Below are 18,332 nucleotides of genomic sequence, written 5' to 3'. Positions count from 1 at the left end.
AAGGAATTTCACAGATCATGCACTGGGCTTTTATTTTTTACAAGCCCAGTTTCGAGTCTAATAGCATGACAAATACTATTCTCAATCTAGTAGTGAGTACCGTAAGTAAAGAAGGCAATAAGAAGACTTTGGAAATCCTTTTGGAAAATGGTAGAAGTCTTGATAAAGGCTATGGCAGTGTTTATGTATTGTACTGGGTACAATGAAATGTCTTTTGTGTATCTTTAATACTGTATATTTTGCCAGCCGAGGAGGAGGCCCTTTTCATTGGCTGGTTTTGTTTTATTTAGAAATTATTTATATTATGTGTTGCGGCCACCACATGTGACAATACATTGTAAGTTTATGATCTTCTTCAGATCTTACAGTAGTAAAACTTACTGTCCCCAGTGCCGCGGACAAAAAAACAAAAGTCTGCAGCGCTCGGGACAATGCCTGCTGCGATCACACTGTGTGTGTGTGTGGGGGGGGGGGGGGTTTCATGCTTCTGGATCGGACTCCCCGAAGCGCTAACCCATTCAGGATTGGAGCAGTTGCAGGATAGCGGCCAGTGGTGGAAACATGCACAGTAAGTCTGGCTAAATCCGTATATACACACAAACATTCACTTATTTTGTTTAACACCAATTCCTACCAGTGGCCACCTCCCCTATATTTGCCTATTACATGTAAAGCACTCTGCCACTCTCATCCCATGATTATCAGCAGTTGTTCTCAGAACCGATGTATTGGACAACCAACCAGCAGTCTACTCATTCACAGATTAGGTGCAGTTACGGTACAAGATGATTACTTAAACATGGCGTAGCTTGTGGTCCCTGAGGTGAGGTTTGAGAATCATTGATCTAAGGCCAGGGAACACAACTTAGCAATGAGGGTAAGTAATTCACAATAAAACAAATGTAATAATTGAAAAAAAAATTTTATTGCATTGAAAAATAGGAAAAATACACATTTTAATGTACATTTTTTAGTTAATAAATAAGATGTATATTTCCAAATTAACAGGGTTTATTTTCTTTTAGGGGCCATTTAGTTGAAGAAAATAGCCTGTACAACTTATTGAAAGCAGTAATACTTTGTTAAGCATGATTTCAACTATAACGTATTATTTTTACCAATAGTAATATGGTGCACATTGAAATATTCAAAATGAGAATAGCCATGCTCCATTATTTATTTGTGTGCTATAATTATTACCTCCAGGTAGTAAATAGACCATTAAAAGATACCTTTTTAATATGTGAGCACATCACTTTATCGAACCAAAAAAGGAGTTTGGAAAAAGTTCTGTGTCTAGCGTCTAGTTTCTTGCTATACCTTAAGATTAAATTTTAGGAGTTTTATACATAATGTTTTTTTATCATTAAGATATTATTCAATTTAACCTTTAATATCAGCCGTCAGAAGTCTAACTATAGGTCTTTAGTCTTATAATTCTATTAGTCTATTATAATTCTATTACACAATATTAAAATACTTTTTCACAATTAGATGTTAATATTGACATAATATTAATAGCACAAATTCACTGTTTACTGGATTATGATGATTAAAATGAGTTAAAGAAACATCATACAAAGCATAGAAGACAATATCTTAAAATATATTAATTGCTTAATTGATTAAATGCTTACTTAAAAATTAATGCTCACTTTGTACAAGTTTATAGGTAAATAGAGCTACTATACTCCTAACATACTTAAATGAGACCAAATAAGGTAAATCATCTGATTTTATAGATAATCATAATTCACTTTCTCACTTGTTATAATCATACATCTGTGCATACATTCTGCAATGCTATATTTTAAAAGAAAATGTTTACTATGGGCAGGTTTGTGGGTTTTGAATCAAACTTTGACAACTTTGAAGCTTGTTGAAAAGTTTAAGTTGAAATTTGGAATGAACTTTCAATTCAGAGCAAAATTGAAACCAAAATGCCAGGAAAACTCATGCTCAGATTATTATTATTATTATTATTATTATTTACTGGTGCAAAAAAATAAATAAATCCCAAGATGTATTAAAAGAAAAAAATCCTATTAAAAGCAGAACATTTGTATTTGTTGGTATATTTTTTGCATTAATATTTCACACAAGAAAAGTATCCTTTTTAAAAAAAAAATCTTATTTCATAATACATTCAATTAAAAACATACGCATCACAACAAATCACAAATCATAATATATATATTTTTAAGCCCTGTTGGCGTGCAGGACCCTTTTCTTGAAATAATAGTTGCGTTTTCTACTAAATATATCCAGGGAAATGAAAGATAGCAAACATGTTACATACAGTATGTACAAATCATATAGACATTTTAAAAACATTCATTTTAATTTAATCTGCTGCTGTTTACCTCTCCTGTGAGGGACAGCGCACTTGGCTTGAGTTCTGATTCAGCACTAGATTTGCTTTCATGGTATGCAGATATCCACTTTAGTAGCATGATCTTCTTAAAACATTTCATAGTGTTATTTTTAACAGTCACAAAGCACATTGTGTTGATCATGCTGTTGCACATTGCAATACATTCTACGATGTAGAAGGCTGTAAGATAATGCTTCTCTTTCAAAAATATAGTTGGGAAAAAATCACGAACAAGAGTTAATCCATAAAACGGAGCCCAGCAAAGAATATAAGCAGCGAGAATACACATCAGCACCAAGACAGTTTTTCTGCGACAACGCAGTCGTTTCCGAATTTGTTCGGTCTGAAAACCAGGAACTGCTTTAAACCACAGTTCTCGGGAGATACTGGCATAACACAATGTCATTGTTAAAACTGGGACCACAAACTCTATGACACCAATAAAGAGAAAATACGATTTATAGTAGATCTGCTGATTAACTGGCCATACCTGACCACAGAAAACCTTTTCTTGGCTTATGTCAATGAATATGACTGATTCCGTAGCAAAGTAAGCTGAAGGTATAGCAATGAGTAGAGATACGATCCAAATCAAAGTTATCAGGAAGGTAGCAGTTTGATAATTCATTCGAGGCCTCAGTGGGTGAACGATTGCCAAATACCTGCAAAATATAAATACTGCTGTTATATCCGCTAAAATTGCACCTTGATTGCATACAATTATTAATTATATGAAAATAATGCACTGCAAGAAATTATATTTGCTCTGATATCCATTCATTCAAAATAGATGATTATAATTATACAGCTGGCAAGTGCAGTGTACTGCTCCTTTAGATTCAAAATATAAAAAAATAAATCTCTCTCTTTTTTTCTGTAGTATATAATGGTTGCATACATCTTTTTGCTAAATAAAAAAAAATACTTTGTAAACATAACACAATAGGTATTAATTGTACAAGGCGCTCATTGTTAAATAAATTATGACAGATGAATTGATGCAAAATTATCTTTTCAGTCCTTTGTATCACAGCATCAGGATTCATTAGGCTCCAATGCAAGGTATTGTACCCAATCGTAAGACAAATGACAGGTATGCGAGACCCAGCATCAGTGCTTGATGAATCTGCCTCAGTACCTTATATTCATGCAAATTATCTAAATGGCTAATATTGAAAATACCTTTTTCCAAAATATGAGAGAGAGAGAGAGAAATAATAATAATATGAATATGATAATCCAGCAGGAGCAGACACAAGACAGCACTCAAAGGTAAGTAAAAAAACTTGTATTCAAAAATAAACATAGCACAAACATGACCAACGTTTCGGTCCTTGTGGGACCTTCCTCACCGTGGTGCTTGAGCACCACCCTAAGGAAGGTCCCACGAGGACCAAAACGTTGGTCATGTTTGTGCTATGTTTATTTTTGAATATAAGTTTTCTTACTTACCTTTGAGTGCTGTCTTGTGTCTGCTCCTGCTGGAGTGGATTACTTTTCTCTTACTATTGGTATAGGACATGCACCGCAAACTGTTTATGGTATTGGGAGTGCCGGCTGCCCCATTTGTTTTGTGTGTATATATATATATAAATATATATATATCTGTGCAAGACAATCTGCAAACGTATAACTGAAGATGTAGCTTTGATATAGTAAAGAAGACTATTTAAACAGGGCCGGCTTGATGGTGGTGTTATCGGTGCCACTGCACTGGGCCTTGTGGTTACTGAGGCCCCACGCTCTTCCCCACAACAATTAAACTGATTGTTGGGGGAGAGCGTGGGGCCTCTGTAACTCTCTTACCTTCTCCTGCACGATCACTTGCTATCAATATCCCTCCTCATGGCGCCGTAACCTCAAATGGCATTGCCTCGACAATGGGACGCCACATGATGTTGCGACGTCATACAGCATCCAATTAACATTGCAACACGGTGTCCTGTGGCGCTGTGCTGCCATGATAACAGGACGCTGCATGACGTCGCAATGTCACATGGTTGTCATGGTAACGTGACACAATTTGGCAGGATACTGACAGCAAGAAATTGTGCAATTTTCACAGCCGGCCCTGAATTGAAGCTATCAAAAGCTAAAAGAAGACAAAGCAGCGACTTATGGTTCAGAAAAAGTCAATCATCACACTCAAACAAGACGATGGATCAACAATAAAAGACTTTGCACTTATCGTAAAGAGAGTTGAGGACTTTTACATGAAATGACTGTACTAGAACATAGATGAAGCAGGACATAAACCAGGGCAAGCGAGAAGAAACCACCAATGATGTTCCATGTGTCCTTCCAGAAGAAGTGGCAAAAGCAATACAATTCATATAGAATGGGAAGGTTCTAAGAGAAGATGGAATTAGAACAGAAATCTTAAAAGAAACTGGGGAGGAAGTAGAAAAAAATGTTGCAAACTTCTTTACATGCTGCTTGAAGAACAGAAAAATTTCAGAGCAATGGAGTAATGCCATAGTTTCCACATCCACAAGAAAGGAGACAAACAAGACCTCAAGACAAAGTACAAGGACTGTATGGTGCTCTATCTATATGGTCAATAACTTGTTTGAGAAAATAAATCATTTAAAGGACATTGAGATAGGTCCAGTATATAACCCTTGGGTATCGTGTATATATGACCAATTATCCAAATAATGGTAACACCACTGGTCCACTATGCTTCAACTAGCTGGCCCGGATTTCACGAGCACTGTAGTAAGAATCCACACATCTATGTGTCCAGACAAATGTATATCGAAGTGGAAAAACAACACAGATGAATTGGTGTGCATAGAAAGGAGTAATAAACTCACCTTTGTTAGGTCGATTATCCTCCAATAGGGTGTGCCTCAGTTTATATATATTGATATATATAATTTTTTTTACATTGGTAGGATTTAATGCTATCTATATTATTTTCTTTCCTAACATCAGATATAATAGAATAATATACAGCCTAATTCCTTTTTTTTTAGAGAAGCTATAATTGTATAATATCATAACATTTATGGCTCATATTATTATCTAGCCCATAACAACCAATGTACTGTATATATTAATGAATACACTTTGTTTGGGAGTACTTGACATCATTTTCTTTCTACTGTATATACTACCTATGGGCTCATTATGATGGAATTATAGGATTAGAAAATGATTCTCACAATCCCAATGTGTTGGCCTCCAGCACATAAACAGCTTAACTCACATGAGCATGTATTTTATGAACATTTTTAATTTAAGCCTATGCTTATCTTTATATGTTTGAATTGGATATAACTTATTTATCATGCTCTTCATAAGATGCTTTCATGTATTTTTATTTTTTTATATAGTTTTTATCATTTTATGTTTTTATCCTTCATTTTGTTTATTGGTTTATTTTATAGGGATTAATGTATGTGTCTTTTCACTTTCTGGGTTCCGTTTTTAATTTGTTTATGTATCGGTATGTCTGTTTTACTTAGTAAACGAAGTTTTGGTGAGGTAAGGTGCTCAAAGTGTGCTATACACAAGAAGGAGGGGAGTGCACTCTGGGTATTAAAGAATTGATAGATGTATTCACTTGAGCATCAAACAATGGGGCACCAGATACCCTGAAGGTCGGGGTAGGTAGTCCAAGGACAGCCTCCCCTACCTCATTGGGTTAGCCCTAGGTACTCACGGTATTCACTGCCACCAGAGTCTCCCCTCCACCGCGTGCTGCTGTAGAGAAATGGAGTCCAGCAATGTAGAGAGTAATGCAGCGCACCGCGATCAAAAAAGAAGAACAGGTCTGGCCAAAAAGATGTATTCTTTAATGAAGTATCATAAAAACAATGGATGCAGCCCTTCTACGCGTTTCGTGTCTAGCACTTTATCAAGTAGTCTACATTGTTTTACTTAGTAGTCAATAAAGTTTTGTTTGTTTGAGTGCACGCTATATGGCGCTGACGTCACCCCAGACGTATCCAGGAAGTGAACGGAGAGGTACGAATGGCGCGAACAGAGAGTACTTAAGGAACCCGGTAAGTAACAAATATTATGCACCTTGATAAAGAGCATCACGCTCGAAATACGTTGGTGGCGGATTTCTTTGCCCCGTTATGTAGCTGGTTGCTGTTGATCAATTACATTTTTCATTCTATGGGACACATTCTCTGGCAATTGATTTTTTCTGATTTTGGTCCAAGGTTTGCTCTTATTTTCCCAAAATTCATACCAAAGAAGACCTCAGGAACTGCAGACCAATCAATCAGTCTACTTCCAATCACTTACAAGATTTTTGTGAAGATACTCACTAATGGGTTACAACAGACCATAGACTTTGCCCAGCCAAGAGAACAGGTGGGATTTCGTACAAGAAACAATGATATCCAAGTCATACAAGTAGTGATTTCCTGAAGTAATGAATATGATCTACTACACAATTTACGATTTATAGATTCCGAAAAAGCATTTGATTCTGTCTACACGAAAGCATTCCAAGATGCATTAAGAAGACAAAATGTTGCAGCTTTGTACATTGATATTATAAAGAACATTCAAGAGAATGCCATTAGATTACATGAAGATACAAGCAAGATAGCTATCAGCAGGGGGATATGGAAGGAAGACACCATGTCACCAAATCTTTTCACTGCAACACTTAAAGAATTGTTTAAGACATTAGATTGAAGGATTGTCAGTAAAATAATTATTCTTCAACACATTCCTGTGAATGCCAGCCTTTTCTTCCATTAAATTATAAAGAAGCCTGAGTAGAGATGGGTGAATCAGTCCAAATCCGTTTCCCGGATTTTCACAGATGTTACTCCCAAAAACCATTTGCGGTGTAAAATGCGCATACGGATTTCGTCGGTTTCAACCGCGCACATTCATCAAAATCCGTCAATGCATATAATCCATTGACGGATTTGTAGAATCGAATCATGCGAATTGGAGAACTTGCCAAAACAAGTATGAATGTGGGACTCATAGGAATCTCAGCAAGACCAAAGTGATGTTCAACAAATGTGTTAAGTCTGGAAAGATTGAAATAAATGGAATAGAACAATAAGAAGTTGAAGACTATGTCTTCCTTGTCCGGCAAGCAATAATGGATTGGAACCTTTTGAATGAAATAGTCTAATGAAAATGTTATGGAGTGGATTTGGAAGAACAAAGACAATATTTCAAGGGAATCTTCTTCTGTGCCTCATGATGATAGCTTTGGACCAGTGTTTTCTGCCAGTACTCACGTTTGGATGTGAAATGTGGACCCTAAATGTGAAGATAATTCAGAAGCTTCGCAAAATACAAAAATGTATGGAGAGATGTATGCTGGGTATTACCCGTAAAGACAAGAAATTAAAATGGCAGTGGGCTGGCAATATCAAAAGAAGAAATTACCATTGTTGGACATAAATGGTACTCGACTGGATTCCAAGAGATTAAAAAAACAAAAGTAAGATGGTATAAGGGATATGTCTGGATAACAAGATGGCCGACGGACCAGGTGATATATTGCCTCACCTAAGATGGCTGCAAACAGGAAGTGAGCCTCTCTCTGGTCCTCTATTGCCTGCAGCTGCTTCTGGCCCTTAAATAGCAGGAAGTTGCTCTCTGTCTTTGCTCGTGAAAAGTACTCTGTTCCTGCTTGAGCTCTGCGTTTGTTCCTGTGATTGCCTGCCAGTGTTGAACTTGCCTGTGTCAATAAAAGAGAAGAAAAGGAACTGTGTAGATTCCAGTAGGATCAATAGTGCACAGGTATGAAAAAATAACTTCTGACCACTTCTTTCACTTCCTGACTACCCTTGCCTGCCGTCTGCCTCGAACCCGGAACTTGACCTGACTACCCCTGCCTCGACCATGGAACCGGACCTGACTACCTCTGCATCCCAGGCCTCTGATCCCAGTGTATTACTCCATACCTCTGCCCTGTGAGTCCATATCCTGTTTGAAGTTAGCAACGTTACAGATGGGAGGATGAAGTCAGAAAATTTGTTGAAACAATGTGGAGAAGAGATGTTTACAACTTACAACTGCAGTATCTGTAAGATCATTGGGGAGGCCTTCATCCAGCAGTGAGTCAACAAGGGCTGAAAATGTACTGATGATACAGTGTGTATCAGGAACTCCAGGGTAATCATGAGGAGTGCCGGTTAGTACCTGGAGTCTCGATGATAGCCAGAACAGGAACAAGGAATCCAAATTTGAAGACTAGTCAGGCAGGCGGAATGTCCAGAGAGGCAGCAGACAGGTCGTCTGCCAAGCAAGGGTCAGGGCAGGTGGCAATCAATAGAATGGTCTGACAAACCAGAAAAAGAACCAGGGTTTTGCATAAGCAGGATACAGAACCAGTAAAGCAGCAAGGGAGCCACGCAACCTCCCTCCAATATAGCGGATCTGTTTTGAAGCAAGGTAAGCTGGGCACAGGAGTTATTAGAAGGTAATGTTGAGGCCAGATGATAAAGTCACAGAGTTGTCCACTGCAGGGCCTGCATGAACCGATACGAATCCCACATAATGATCTTTACTTTAGCCCCATCCACCCCCCCTCCCTATGGAAGAAGGCGGCTGGTTTCCCTGGTTACCAGGGATGGAATTCTCAGATTAACATGGGGGCATGGACCTGAGCTCCTGGCTTCCATGATCGCTTCTCTGGACCGTATCCTTTCCAGTTGATTAAGTAAAAGAGGTTCTAGTTTGTATCCTTTACATTTCTGTATACTGTATGCATGCATTAATACAATTCGAATTTTTTCAAGACTGGTGCTCATCTTTATATATTTTTACAGAATGTTTTCCCCTCTCATATATTTTACTGTATTATGGATCTTTTCCATTGTTCTTATATCATTCTTTACTTTTATAACTTATTTCTATCTCTTTATGCATTTCCTATATTCCACTTCTTTCCTCTGTTACTTTAGGACCTAGGTAATATAGTATAGACTATAACTATAAATGTAATAATCGTGCATTGCGGATTTTTAAAAATTGTTATTGCCAATACACTCTACAGATTCCGCAATCCGTTGATGGATTTGTAGAATCCAATCCGCGGATTCAGCAATCCGTTGGCGGATTTTAAAGAATCCACGAACGGATTGCTGAATCCGCGGATTCGATTCTACAAATCCGCCAATGGATTATATCCAGTGACGGATTTTGATGAATGCGCGCAGATTGAAACCGACGAAATCCATATGCGCATTTTATACCGCAAATGGTTTTTGGGAGTAACATCTGCGAAAATCCGGGAAACGGATTTAGACTGATTCACCCATCTCTTCTCAGGCTTCTTTATAATTTAATGGAAGAAAAGGCTGGCATTCACAGGAATTTGTTGAAGAATAATTATTTGACTAAATCTTATAATCAACGTTTTGGTCCTCGACTGCGTCCCTTCTGAAGACACAAATATATTATAATTATATAAAATAATCCTTTCATTATAATCATTTTACATGTACAAATATTACTGGCCACATATACAAGGGACCATCAGACTTCTCTCTAGTTAGCTACATTTTGCTTGTGTAACAGCCAATTACTTCCAGGTGTTTTAGCAGCGTTACATTACACCTATTTTGCGTTAAGTGTTTGGCATAGATGTAGCACCATCTGACCTCTTTCTACTCTCTGCTAGAATATTAGTCAATTAGTGCCACTTGGTTTTCTTCATACTTTATGGAGTTTTTTTGTAATAATATTCCTGCGTATTTTGAGTTTTTGCCGTAATTTTAGAAAAACTCAAAAACAAAAATCTAGTGTTTGCAAAATCAAATTCAAAATCAAAATCAAATACGAATATTTTTAGAACCAATACCAAAGGCAAAACCTCAATGCAAATGCCTGCTCTTAATGTTAAGTAAGTTTCTGACATAAATCACAACATTTCTAAATATTAAATTACCCAGAGGGAACTATTTTGGTAAATCATGATGGATTACAGTAGCAAAATTAATTGTGATCTTCAGAAAATAATCCAACGTCTCTTCTAACTTTCTTGTTTATATATTTGATTTCCTTTTTTCTCTCTTACACGTAATAAAGTTCTTTACATCTAGTAGTCTTTCTGACTATAAATATTACACTGTCTATAATATATAGATTATAACGTCACCTAGGGAATCAGGCAGATCTAATCATACTAAATACCAAAATAGCAGACAAACAAGCAACCTCACTATGGCATTTTTGCTGCCCAGACTAAAAAGTCTATATTTAGCTCATCTTTGATTTTTTTCAAGAATGAAGTACCTAAATGTGGGGCCATTTGAAACGTGTGTGCTCCATTATTATTGAAAGTAAGTTATAATGGGTAAAAAAGGTGACAAAAAACATTCACTGTAAAGCAAAGATTTGAAAAAAAAAAATAAAAAAATAAAAAAAACTCTTACTGTAGGAGCACATTCACGTTTCAGACAAGTCCACAAATTGCCTATAGTCACCCAGCATACAATGCTTCCACTGCAACCAGGGATTCTCCTTTAACCCAGGCTTTGCCATAAAAAAAACTGTTTAAAATGCCAGACATAAGCTCATAGGGATTCATGTTAAAATTAATAAGAAGCAAAAAGTGATACATTGAGTACTTTGTCATTACCCAGAATCCATGGCTGTAGTCGAAGCAGAGTTATTATGGGGAGACGGGAATGTGCTCATACTGGAAGTGTTTTTTTTTGTTTGTTTTTTATCTTTGCCAATATTAGGATGGCAAATGCCTGCTACTAGAAAAGACCTCAAATGTGCTACGTAAATACATTTGGTACAAATGGCCACATTGCTTAAAATTGCACGAAGTTCACCAGTTTTTTTTACCAGGATTTTGCAAAAATGGCCATGTTTAAAAGGTGATGTGACCTGGATTCAGAGGCACATGAGCTGCACATTGAATTTTAATGCTTGGCAATATTCCTTTTGCAAAGCTTGCGGAAAAAAGGGCACATTTTGCCTGATTTGTGATCTTAAGTGAAAAATGTGCACATCTCTACCTGCTATCCTTACGGTGGATACATTTATTTAGCAAAACTCAGCTTAGCTGATCTATAACATTTAAAAGCAGTACAGCTAAGAACTATAGTCAAGTGACCCAGACTGCATAGCTTAATTTACTCATAAGTAATTAAAGCATTGGTTTTGGAAAAAAAATAGTTTTGTCTTTTACAAAGAGGTATGGACACCACATCAATGATTTATTACTTATTTAGAATCTTCTATGTACATATACCAATTAAAATGCAGAAGTAGATTTAGCTTTGAAGATAAATAAATTTGATTAGTTATAATTTGTTCAGATTTCCTTGTGTAGAATATTTGATTTACATAATCAAGCGTTGATATACAGGGTATAAACATTTTGTATTATGTGTACAGTAGTCCCATCTATTTATACTTGAACCACATCACTAAGATTCTTGAAATAAAATTGTGTTTTTGATGGTACAGTAACATTTTGCTTTAGATACTATAACACAGAGCATAGTTATGTGAACAAAATGTAGACTGTTTTAGGAAGATTATATATGTTTATTTAAACACGTTCTTCAATGATGCAGAATACCAAGAATCCTCTTAACATAGATTAAATAGAGATTGGACGCATTTGTTTTTATAATCTCTGTCCAAATTTAAGGAAATGCATCATTTAACATGTTTGGTGTTTTAGAAATGGATGACAGAGCAAAATGATCTGAATCTGGAAATATCAGATAAACGTTTTCAAATCTGTTAAATACTGAATAGTGAATATGCAAAAAAAATGGAGATGGTATTTTTTCTTTACAAATAATGGAGACACGACCTAAAAAAGTACTCAAAAGTATTCTTCACAAATGTCTATTGTGTTGAATATATAAAGATGAAAAATGTTTTATGCACTGTACAAACGTTAATAGTTATGTACTGTACAAACAGTATAGTGATCAAATCATTTCCCAAACAAGATTCCTTCAATCTGAGATGATTATTACAATGTAAATACCTGATAATAGTATGTAAATGTATACTTCCTAGTACATTAGAAACCACATGCTTTCACTTGCAGTGCTTATTTGCCTACAGTATTTTTCCCATGAATACTACTGCACGTGGTTAAATTATTTGAATATAGTACTTACCATGTGTTGTTTCAGATTGTTAACGTAATTAAAATAAATAAGCACTGCAAAGCCAAATTCCCCTCTAAAAACAACCCAATGCAGGCTTGCTTAAGGACCATGTCTAAAGATGATTGCAAAACATTAAAAAAAGAACATTCAGGAAAAACTGCAATAAAATTTAAGTTACAAAAAAAAAAAAAACATTCTTATGTAAGAAATAAGGGTAAAACTAAAAGCATTTTCATGGATTAACCACTGAAATAAGTGCGCATACTATAAATATTATTTGTTCTGCAAAAGTGTCATATTTAGAGACATAGTCAAAGGCACATTTAAAAAACAAACAAATATATATATTTGTTAGTTACACTAATTTTGTGTATATATTCTGGAAAATAAAATTAAACATAATGTCTTTAGACAATATGTTTGTTTGTTTTTTTATTATTTAATGCATGGTTATTTATGCAGTACTGTATCTGTCAGTTTTTCCTGTGATACAGGATAATGAAACAATACATGACACTTTAAAAATTGGTTCCTACAGTATTTCAAAATAGTTAATAAAATACAAATATACATGATTGAATACACACGACGTACACTGTATATATGGGATATGTATTTGTTATTCTAAAATAAAAGCTGTACTTAAAATCATTGTAAAAAGATAAAAAGAAGCATCATAAACGTGACCCTTACCTGTCAACAGCTATTGCAAGGAGAGCATTCGTTGACACATAAAGAGAAACAGTTCTTAAGTAGTTTATGGATGCACAAAGTACATGGCCGTGATCCCATGACAGTTGTTTCACAACATAATAGTCCATTTCAAAGGGGCAGCACACAATAGCTACAATAAAATCAGAAATGGCCAGGTTAGCTATTAGCATGTTGGTTAGGTTTCTTAGTTTTTTGTATCGTACCAGTGCTGCAATGAAGATAAAGTTTCCAATGCCACAAATCAGCATGATGCAAACAAGAGCTACCCCAATCACTATTTTCGCTGCATAAAATGTTCTTGTCTTGGTCACATCATCAGCATCAAACTCGTAATCACTGTAATTTAAGTTAAAAAGGTAAGTAAAGTTCCTTGAGTAGAATTCTTCATTCTGGCTGTATGCTGCAGCAACATTGTTGTCATCCATGGCTTAAGCGATGAAGAGCAGCCTTTCCAATGACTAGTTCAAGTGCACTGCTCAGTGATAGTCACTTCTTGCAATCAGAGGCAGAGCGGAGGAAGGGAGGGTTCAAAAGCAAAGGCATTTTTTTCAGCCTGTATCATATGAGTTGGAGTCTAACAATACTTTATTTCTCTGTACTGAAACAAATAAAAAAAGGATCAATTAATGTAGTTTCTCCTTGAATTACACCTTACTACTGCACCGACACACTTTATTCGAGCAAATACCCAGTATGTACCTGGCAGATACCTGGAATGCGCCGCTCCTCACCTCTGACAAGCCCCGTTGCATTTGCCTTCCCAGCCTGGGTTCATGCCTGGCTGATGGGCGGCTGATCTGTTAAATGATAATGATTAGGATTTAATAGGCTGCAATGCTTCGTGTGTCTACCAGATGGCATAAATTCATGTATTGTAATGCAGTATATATATATATATACTGTGCAGTATTGCAGCCAGCGGGAATAAAATGCTTCAATCCCTGCCTGGAAAATAACTCAATGCACTCGGGCAGAAAACAGTCACAAACCTCAATACACCTGGGTATACCCGAATTCGTGGGACTAGCCGAGCTCGAGTAAAGTGTGTCGCCAGTGTAATTAAAATAATCTTACCATATTTTCAAGTATGCATTTATATAACGATAGAAATCTCAGATACACGAAGTAGAGCAGTGGTTTTCAACTATTTTTGGTTAGGGAACCTCAAAATTCGATTTTGAAATTCTGGGGAGCCCCAACCCTCAAACCATCTCTCACCCCGTCTCTCACCTCTGTTCTCCCGTCTCTCCCCCCCACACCCTACGCTCCATCTCCACCTTGCACAGCTGTTGGCTGCTTCCGAGCTCGGAGACGCCGGCTCACTGCTATGCGGGGGTGCCGCCGCGCTCCCGGTCCTGGGACAGCTGGGAGAGTTGTCCCGGCTCTTACCCCCCCACAGATGGCCGCGGAACCCCTGAGTTATCCTGTTGTTCATGAAAAACACTGTACAGTATATGACAACAAATGTTTCTAGGGATTATTCCATATTCATATTTACTGAAAATCAGATCATATGAGACTTGTGACATATACCCCACTTAAACAATGCATTTCTTTACCAAAGATTCTGATGAGCTGATCCAAAATTTGGAGACTAAAAAGGTGAAGATTAGTTTTTGTAGTGAACTTCTAAATTGATGGGACCCTTTGTTATTTCCAGTGGAGATTGTTACCATTATCTTGTAGCCTAAGATTTGAATGAAATAAAAGAAACAAGGCAATGTTAACATCCTGCAGCAATCCTGTCTTGATTTTTTTTCTAATAATATTTTTTACATAATTGAAACCAAAGGGGTCAATATCTGAACTGCGCTATTTTCAGCTCAGGGTATCCCCTGGTTACAAAGATAATTACCCTATATGAGGTTCAAGCTTGGGAAATAATTTACATTTCACAGGATCCACAGGCTTATAAGAAGCTGCCACGCTATTGGTTATGGCATCCTATTGGTCACACAGTGCAGGTTATATTGGATTTACCATGAGGAAAATCGCTTACTAAGGCGGTAATCATCTTGGTAACATGATGGTCCCCTGGTTCCAATTATGTTAAAAATATATATATATTAATTTCTGTTTTGGCTTTGCCAAAGCTCAATTGGTTTTGGTTCTGTCATTTTTAAAAATTATGGAAAAAATCGAAATATGTTTTTGTAATTTGTTTGAACTTTTCTGAAGTTTAAAAAAAAAATGTTTGATGATTTAAAAACAAAAAACAAAAAAACAAAAACAACAATGAAAAAACTAATCAGAGGATGAACCATTCTTGGACTTTGCTTCATATTTTGTTCGTACTGTATTTGAAAATTAACTTCAAACTTTGATTCAGAGTTTGAATCAAACGCTCAAATTCTGAAAGCTGCCCATCTTTACTTAACATGAAGTATTATCTTTGTATGTCTGTGTTATACAGGATGATATCGCTTGGTAGGTGTCAATAAATGTTCCAGTTGTGTAAATATGGGATCTATTACCAAACATGAGGTATGGAGTGGATGCACTGCTATACACATAGAGGGAGATGTTACTTGATATCACTACAAATGGGTCTGGGCAAACCTAAATATATATATAAAAAAAAATGATTTATAACGTTTTGGAAAAATAATCTGTATTTTGGCGGAAGGTGTGGCCGTTGACCATATAAAATACCGACTACATTGGAAATACAGTAAAGCCCAAAATCTATGAATTGTGATGAACAATCCATTGTAGTTTTCTTGGCATATTAGAAGAATAGAAGAATAAAAGATTATATTTAGACTGTGTGTGGCTAGCATAGTAATGCACTCAAGGCTTACATAAATATAACTTACCAGAACATCTAAACTTTATTATGAGAGGGGCATGTCTTCACATTTGCTAAGATTTTCTCATAAATTTCCCCTTATTGACACATTTTAAAGACAGTTCACTTTGCTCAGAATGTTGTCACCTTTGCCAGAATTGCAATAGAATTTTTCCAATGGTGCCGCGTTTTGTCAGAATTCAGCAATAATGGCAGAATATAAAGATCCATATGACCTTACATTGGCTTTTAAAGGAAACTTTTGCCTGGTTCATAAACTCTTGCGAAAATATTGCACATCTCTTCTAGGACAAATGGCAGAGTTCTCAATATTTTATATGATTGTAATTTAATACATTTTAAGAATTCTTTCACTAACTTGTATGCAGATTGAGTATGCATGTTAAGTGAGACTGCTTTGGCTCTTTGTTGGTAACCTACAGTACACCATGTTATGTATGTTGACTTTGCAACAGATTTTAGTGATGTCAATAATATGAATTGTGATCTTTTATCCTATACCTATATTTATTGGTTGGATAATGCATTTTAGTGTGAGATATCTTTCAACTATTTGTATTTAATATTATTGTCACACTTTCAACTATGCGTAGTAGTTGCCTAAAATAAGAAAAATGGTCAGTCTTGCTTTATCCTAATTTATAGCTACGAATATATTTTATGTAGAAATGAAATAATTGGAGCAAGTAATTAACTACCAAAGATAACTGGAAATGCAATTGTATACAGTAGTGACATTTTCCCCTTGATCTAATATGTGATAACCACAAATTCACATAAAATATGCAGAGGTAAAGAGGTTATCGTGGTGGTCTGCTTTGTAAACAGCAGCTGGAAGTAAGTGCCTTTTAAGTTTAACCATTGTATGGCGGGCACACGTCTTTAAAGTTAAGGCAAACTGCATGTAAAAATGATACAGTTTACCCAGTTACAAACCCTTCAGTTATTTACAGGATTTTCTGCCTGTGATATTAAATGTACTCTATACAATTTATAGATACGATTCTTGCATGTACTGTAATAGTGAAGTGTTTTGAGTCCCATTGGGAAAAAAGCACTATATGAAATAAAGTTATAATTATTATTATTATTATTTATTTTAACATTTTTAAATAACTTGTATGCAGAACATGTCAAAGAGGATGTGCAATATAATGTTATTGGCAACAGAAAATAATGCATGTAAAGGGATCTACTTTCTAGTAGTTGCTGCACATACAAATGTTCCCACACTGTAACATGGAGCCTTTTATTAGACCAACAAAATAAATCATTTGGAAAGGTGTAACAGTATTTATATTCTTCAAATTGGGGTTCCCAAAAAGAGCTTGCTGAGGTTTTGTGTTCTGTTAACCTATTCTTCAAATTGTGAAGATCACAGTTTATCCACAAATGTAACAATGCCCTTCATAGTTGTAGTACTGTACCATCACACATTGCAATATATCACAATATTAGATATGTTGGGCATACATAAATATACATACATAGTGACAACAACTTTCAGTGTCAGAATAGGATTGTTATTAGTATGGATCACATACTGTACATAAATGTTTCTGAAAATGTGTATGCAATAGCACCTGTGTATAATTCTTTACATTATTATTGTAAAAATATGTTATTCCCTGAAATATTTAGCATTTCAGAAAATAATTCTCAAGTAAATTACATTTTACATAACGTCTTTTAGGTAAAATAACTGAAAACTATTTCAGGTTTGTCCAGTTCATGTTTTGTAGACAATGGTCAGCTTGACTACAACATTGGATTTTTAGTTTATTTTCCTTTCAAATTAGAAAAGGCTCATTATAAGCATAATTGTACCTGTGTGTCAGGCTTTGGTAAAGAATATAACCAAGAATATCAAAATAGCTTTGACTAAGTTGGAATATCACACCAAGTAAACAGGGCAAGTAAAATCTTTAAAGTCTAAGTAATAAATATTTTTCTCAATATATAGGTCAATATGCAGTACTGTACCTGTCCTTTGTAATCATTCTGAAACATGCTTATCTTCTATTGTGGAAGGAGTCAAAGTCTTCTAATGAATAAATAAAAATGTTCTTGCTAAAAACCTTTAGGATTTTTCTACCCTCTTGTTGCGTTCCTTGTTCTTGTCAGCGATATGTGCTTTCAAATTCTGTATCTGTCTTTGGGAAACTCATTGTACCACCCTCTATAATTCTAATGGCATGCTGCTTAACTGAATATACTGCTGCCATCTTCTGTTTTATTTTACAAACTGCAATACAGCTAGCACATATCTGTCCTAAATAGCAGGCCTCACAGACTTTTTTGTTTGCATATTGGGGTCCAGGAATCAATACACAAACACATTTTCTGCACCAAACAT

The 18,332-nt window shown here is 35.7% G+C and overlaps 1 protein-coding gene across 2 annotated transcripts; it reads right to left on the bottom strand.

Annotated features, from left to right (window-relative positions):
* Nucleotides 1-903: 903 nt before the first annotated feature.
* On the bottom strand, nucleotides 904-18,131 carry PROKR1 (prokineticin receptor 1). Of its 2 annotated transcripts, XM_075596083.1 has the most exons (4): nucleotides 17,960-18,131; nucleotides 14,727-14,854; nucleotides 13,147-13,765; nucleotides 904-3,036 (listed from the first exon to the last, which is right to left on the bottom strand). In XM_075596083.1, exons 3-4 carry the CDS (start codon nucleotides 13,590-13,592, stop codon nucleotides 2,340-2,342), a joined length of 1,143 nt encoding a protein of 380 aa, XP_075452198.1. In that variant the 5' UTR covers nucleotides 13,593-13,765; nucleotides 14,727-14,854; nucleotides 17,960-18,131; the 3' UTR covers nucleotides 904-2,339. The 2 variants fall into 2 exon arrangements, with proteins under 2 accessions (XP_075452198.1, XP_075452199.1); XM_075596084.1 differs by lacking the exon at nucleotides 14,727-14,854.
* Nucleotides 18,132-18,332: the final 201 nt, after the last annotated feature.

This window comes from Ascaphus truei, chromosome 4 (assembly GCF_040206685.1).
Source record: "Ascaphus truei isolate aAscTru1 chromosome 4, aAscTru1.hap1, whole genome shotgun sequence".
Taxonomy (NCBI): domain Eukaryota; kingdom Metazoa; phylum Chordata; class Amphibia; order Anura; family Ascaphidae; genus Ascaphus; species Ascaphus truei.
The sequence above is the reverse complement of the archived record's forward strand: the minus strand, read 5'-3'. Positions and strand labels throughout refer to the sequence as shown.

Excerpts from the sequence above, each read along its gene's own strand:
- PROKR1 (XM_075596083.1), bottom strand. The coding sequence starts at position 13,592 with ATGGATGACAACAATGTTGCTGCAGCATACAGCCAGAATGAAGAATTC. Across the intron at positions 3,037-13,146 it reads CTTGCAATAGCTGTTGACAG|GTATTTGGCAATCGTTCACC; the intron begins GTAAGGGTCACG and ends TATATTTTGCAG.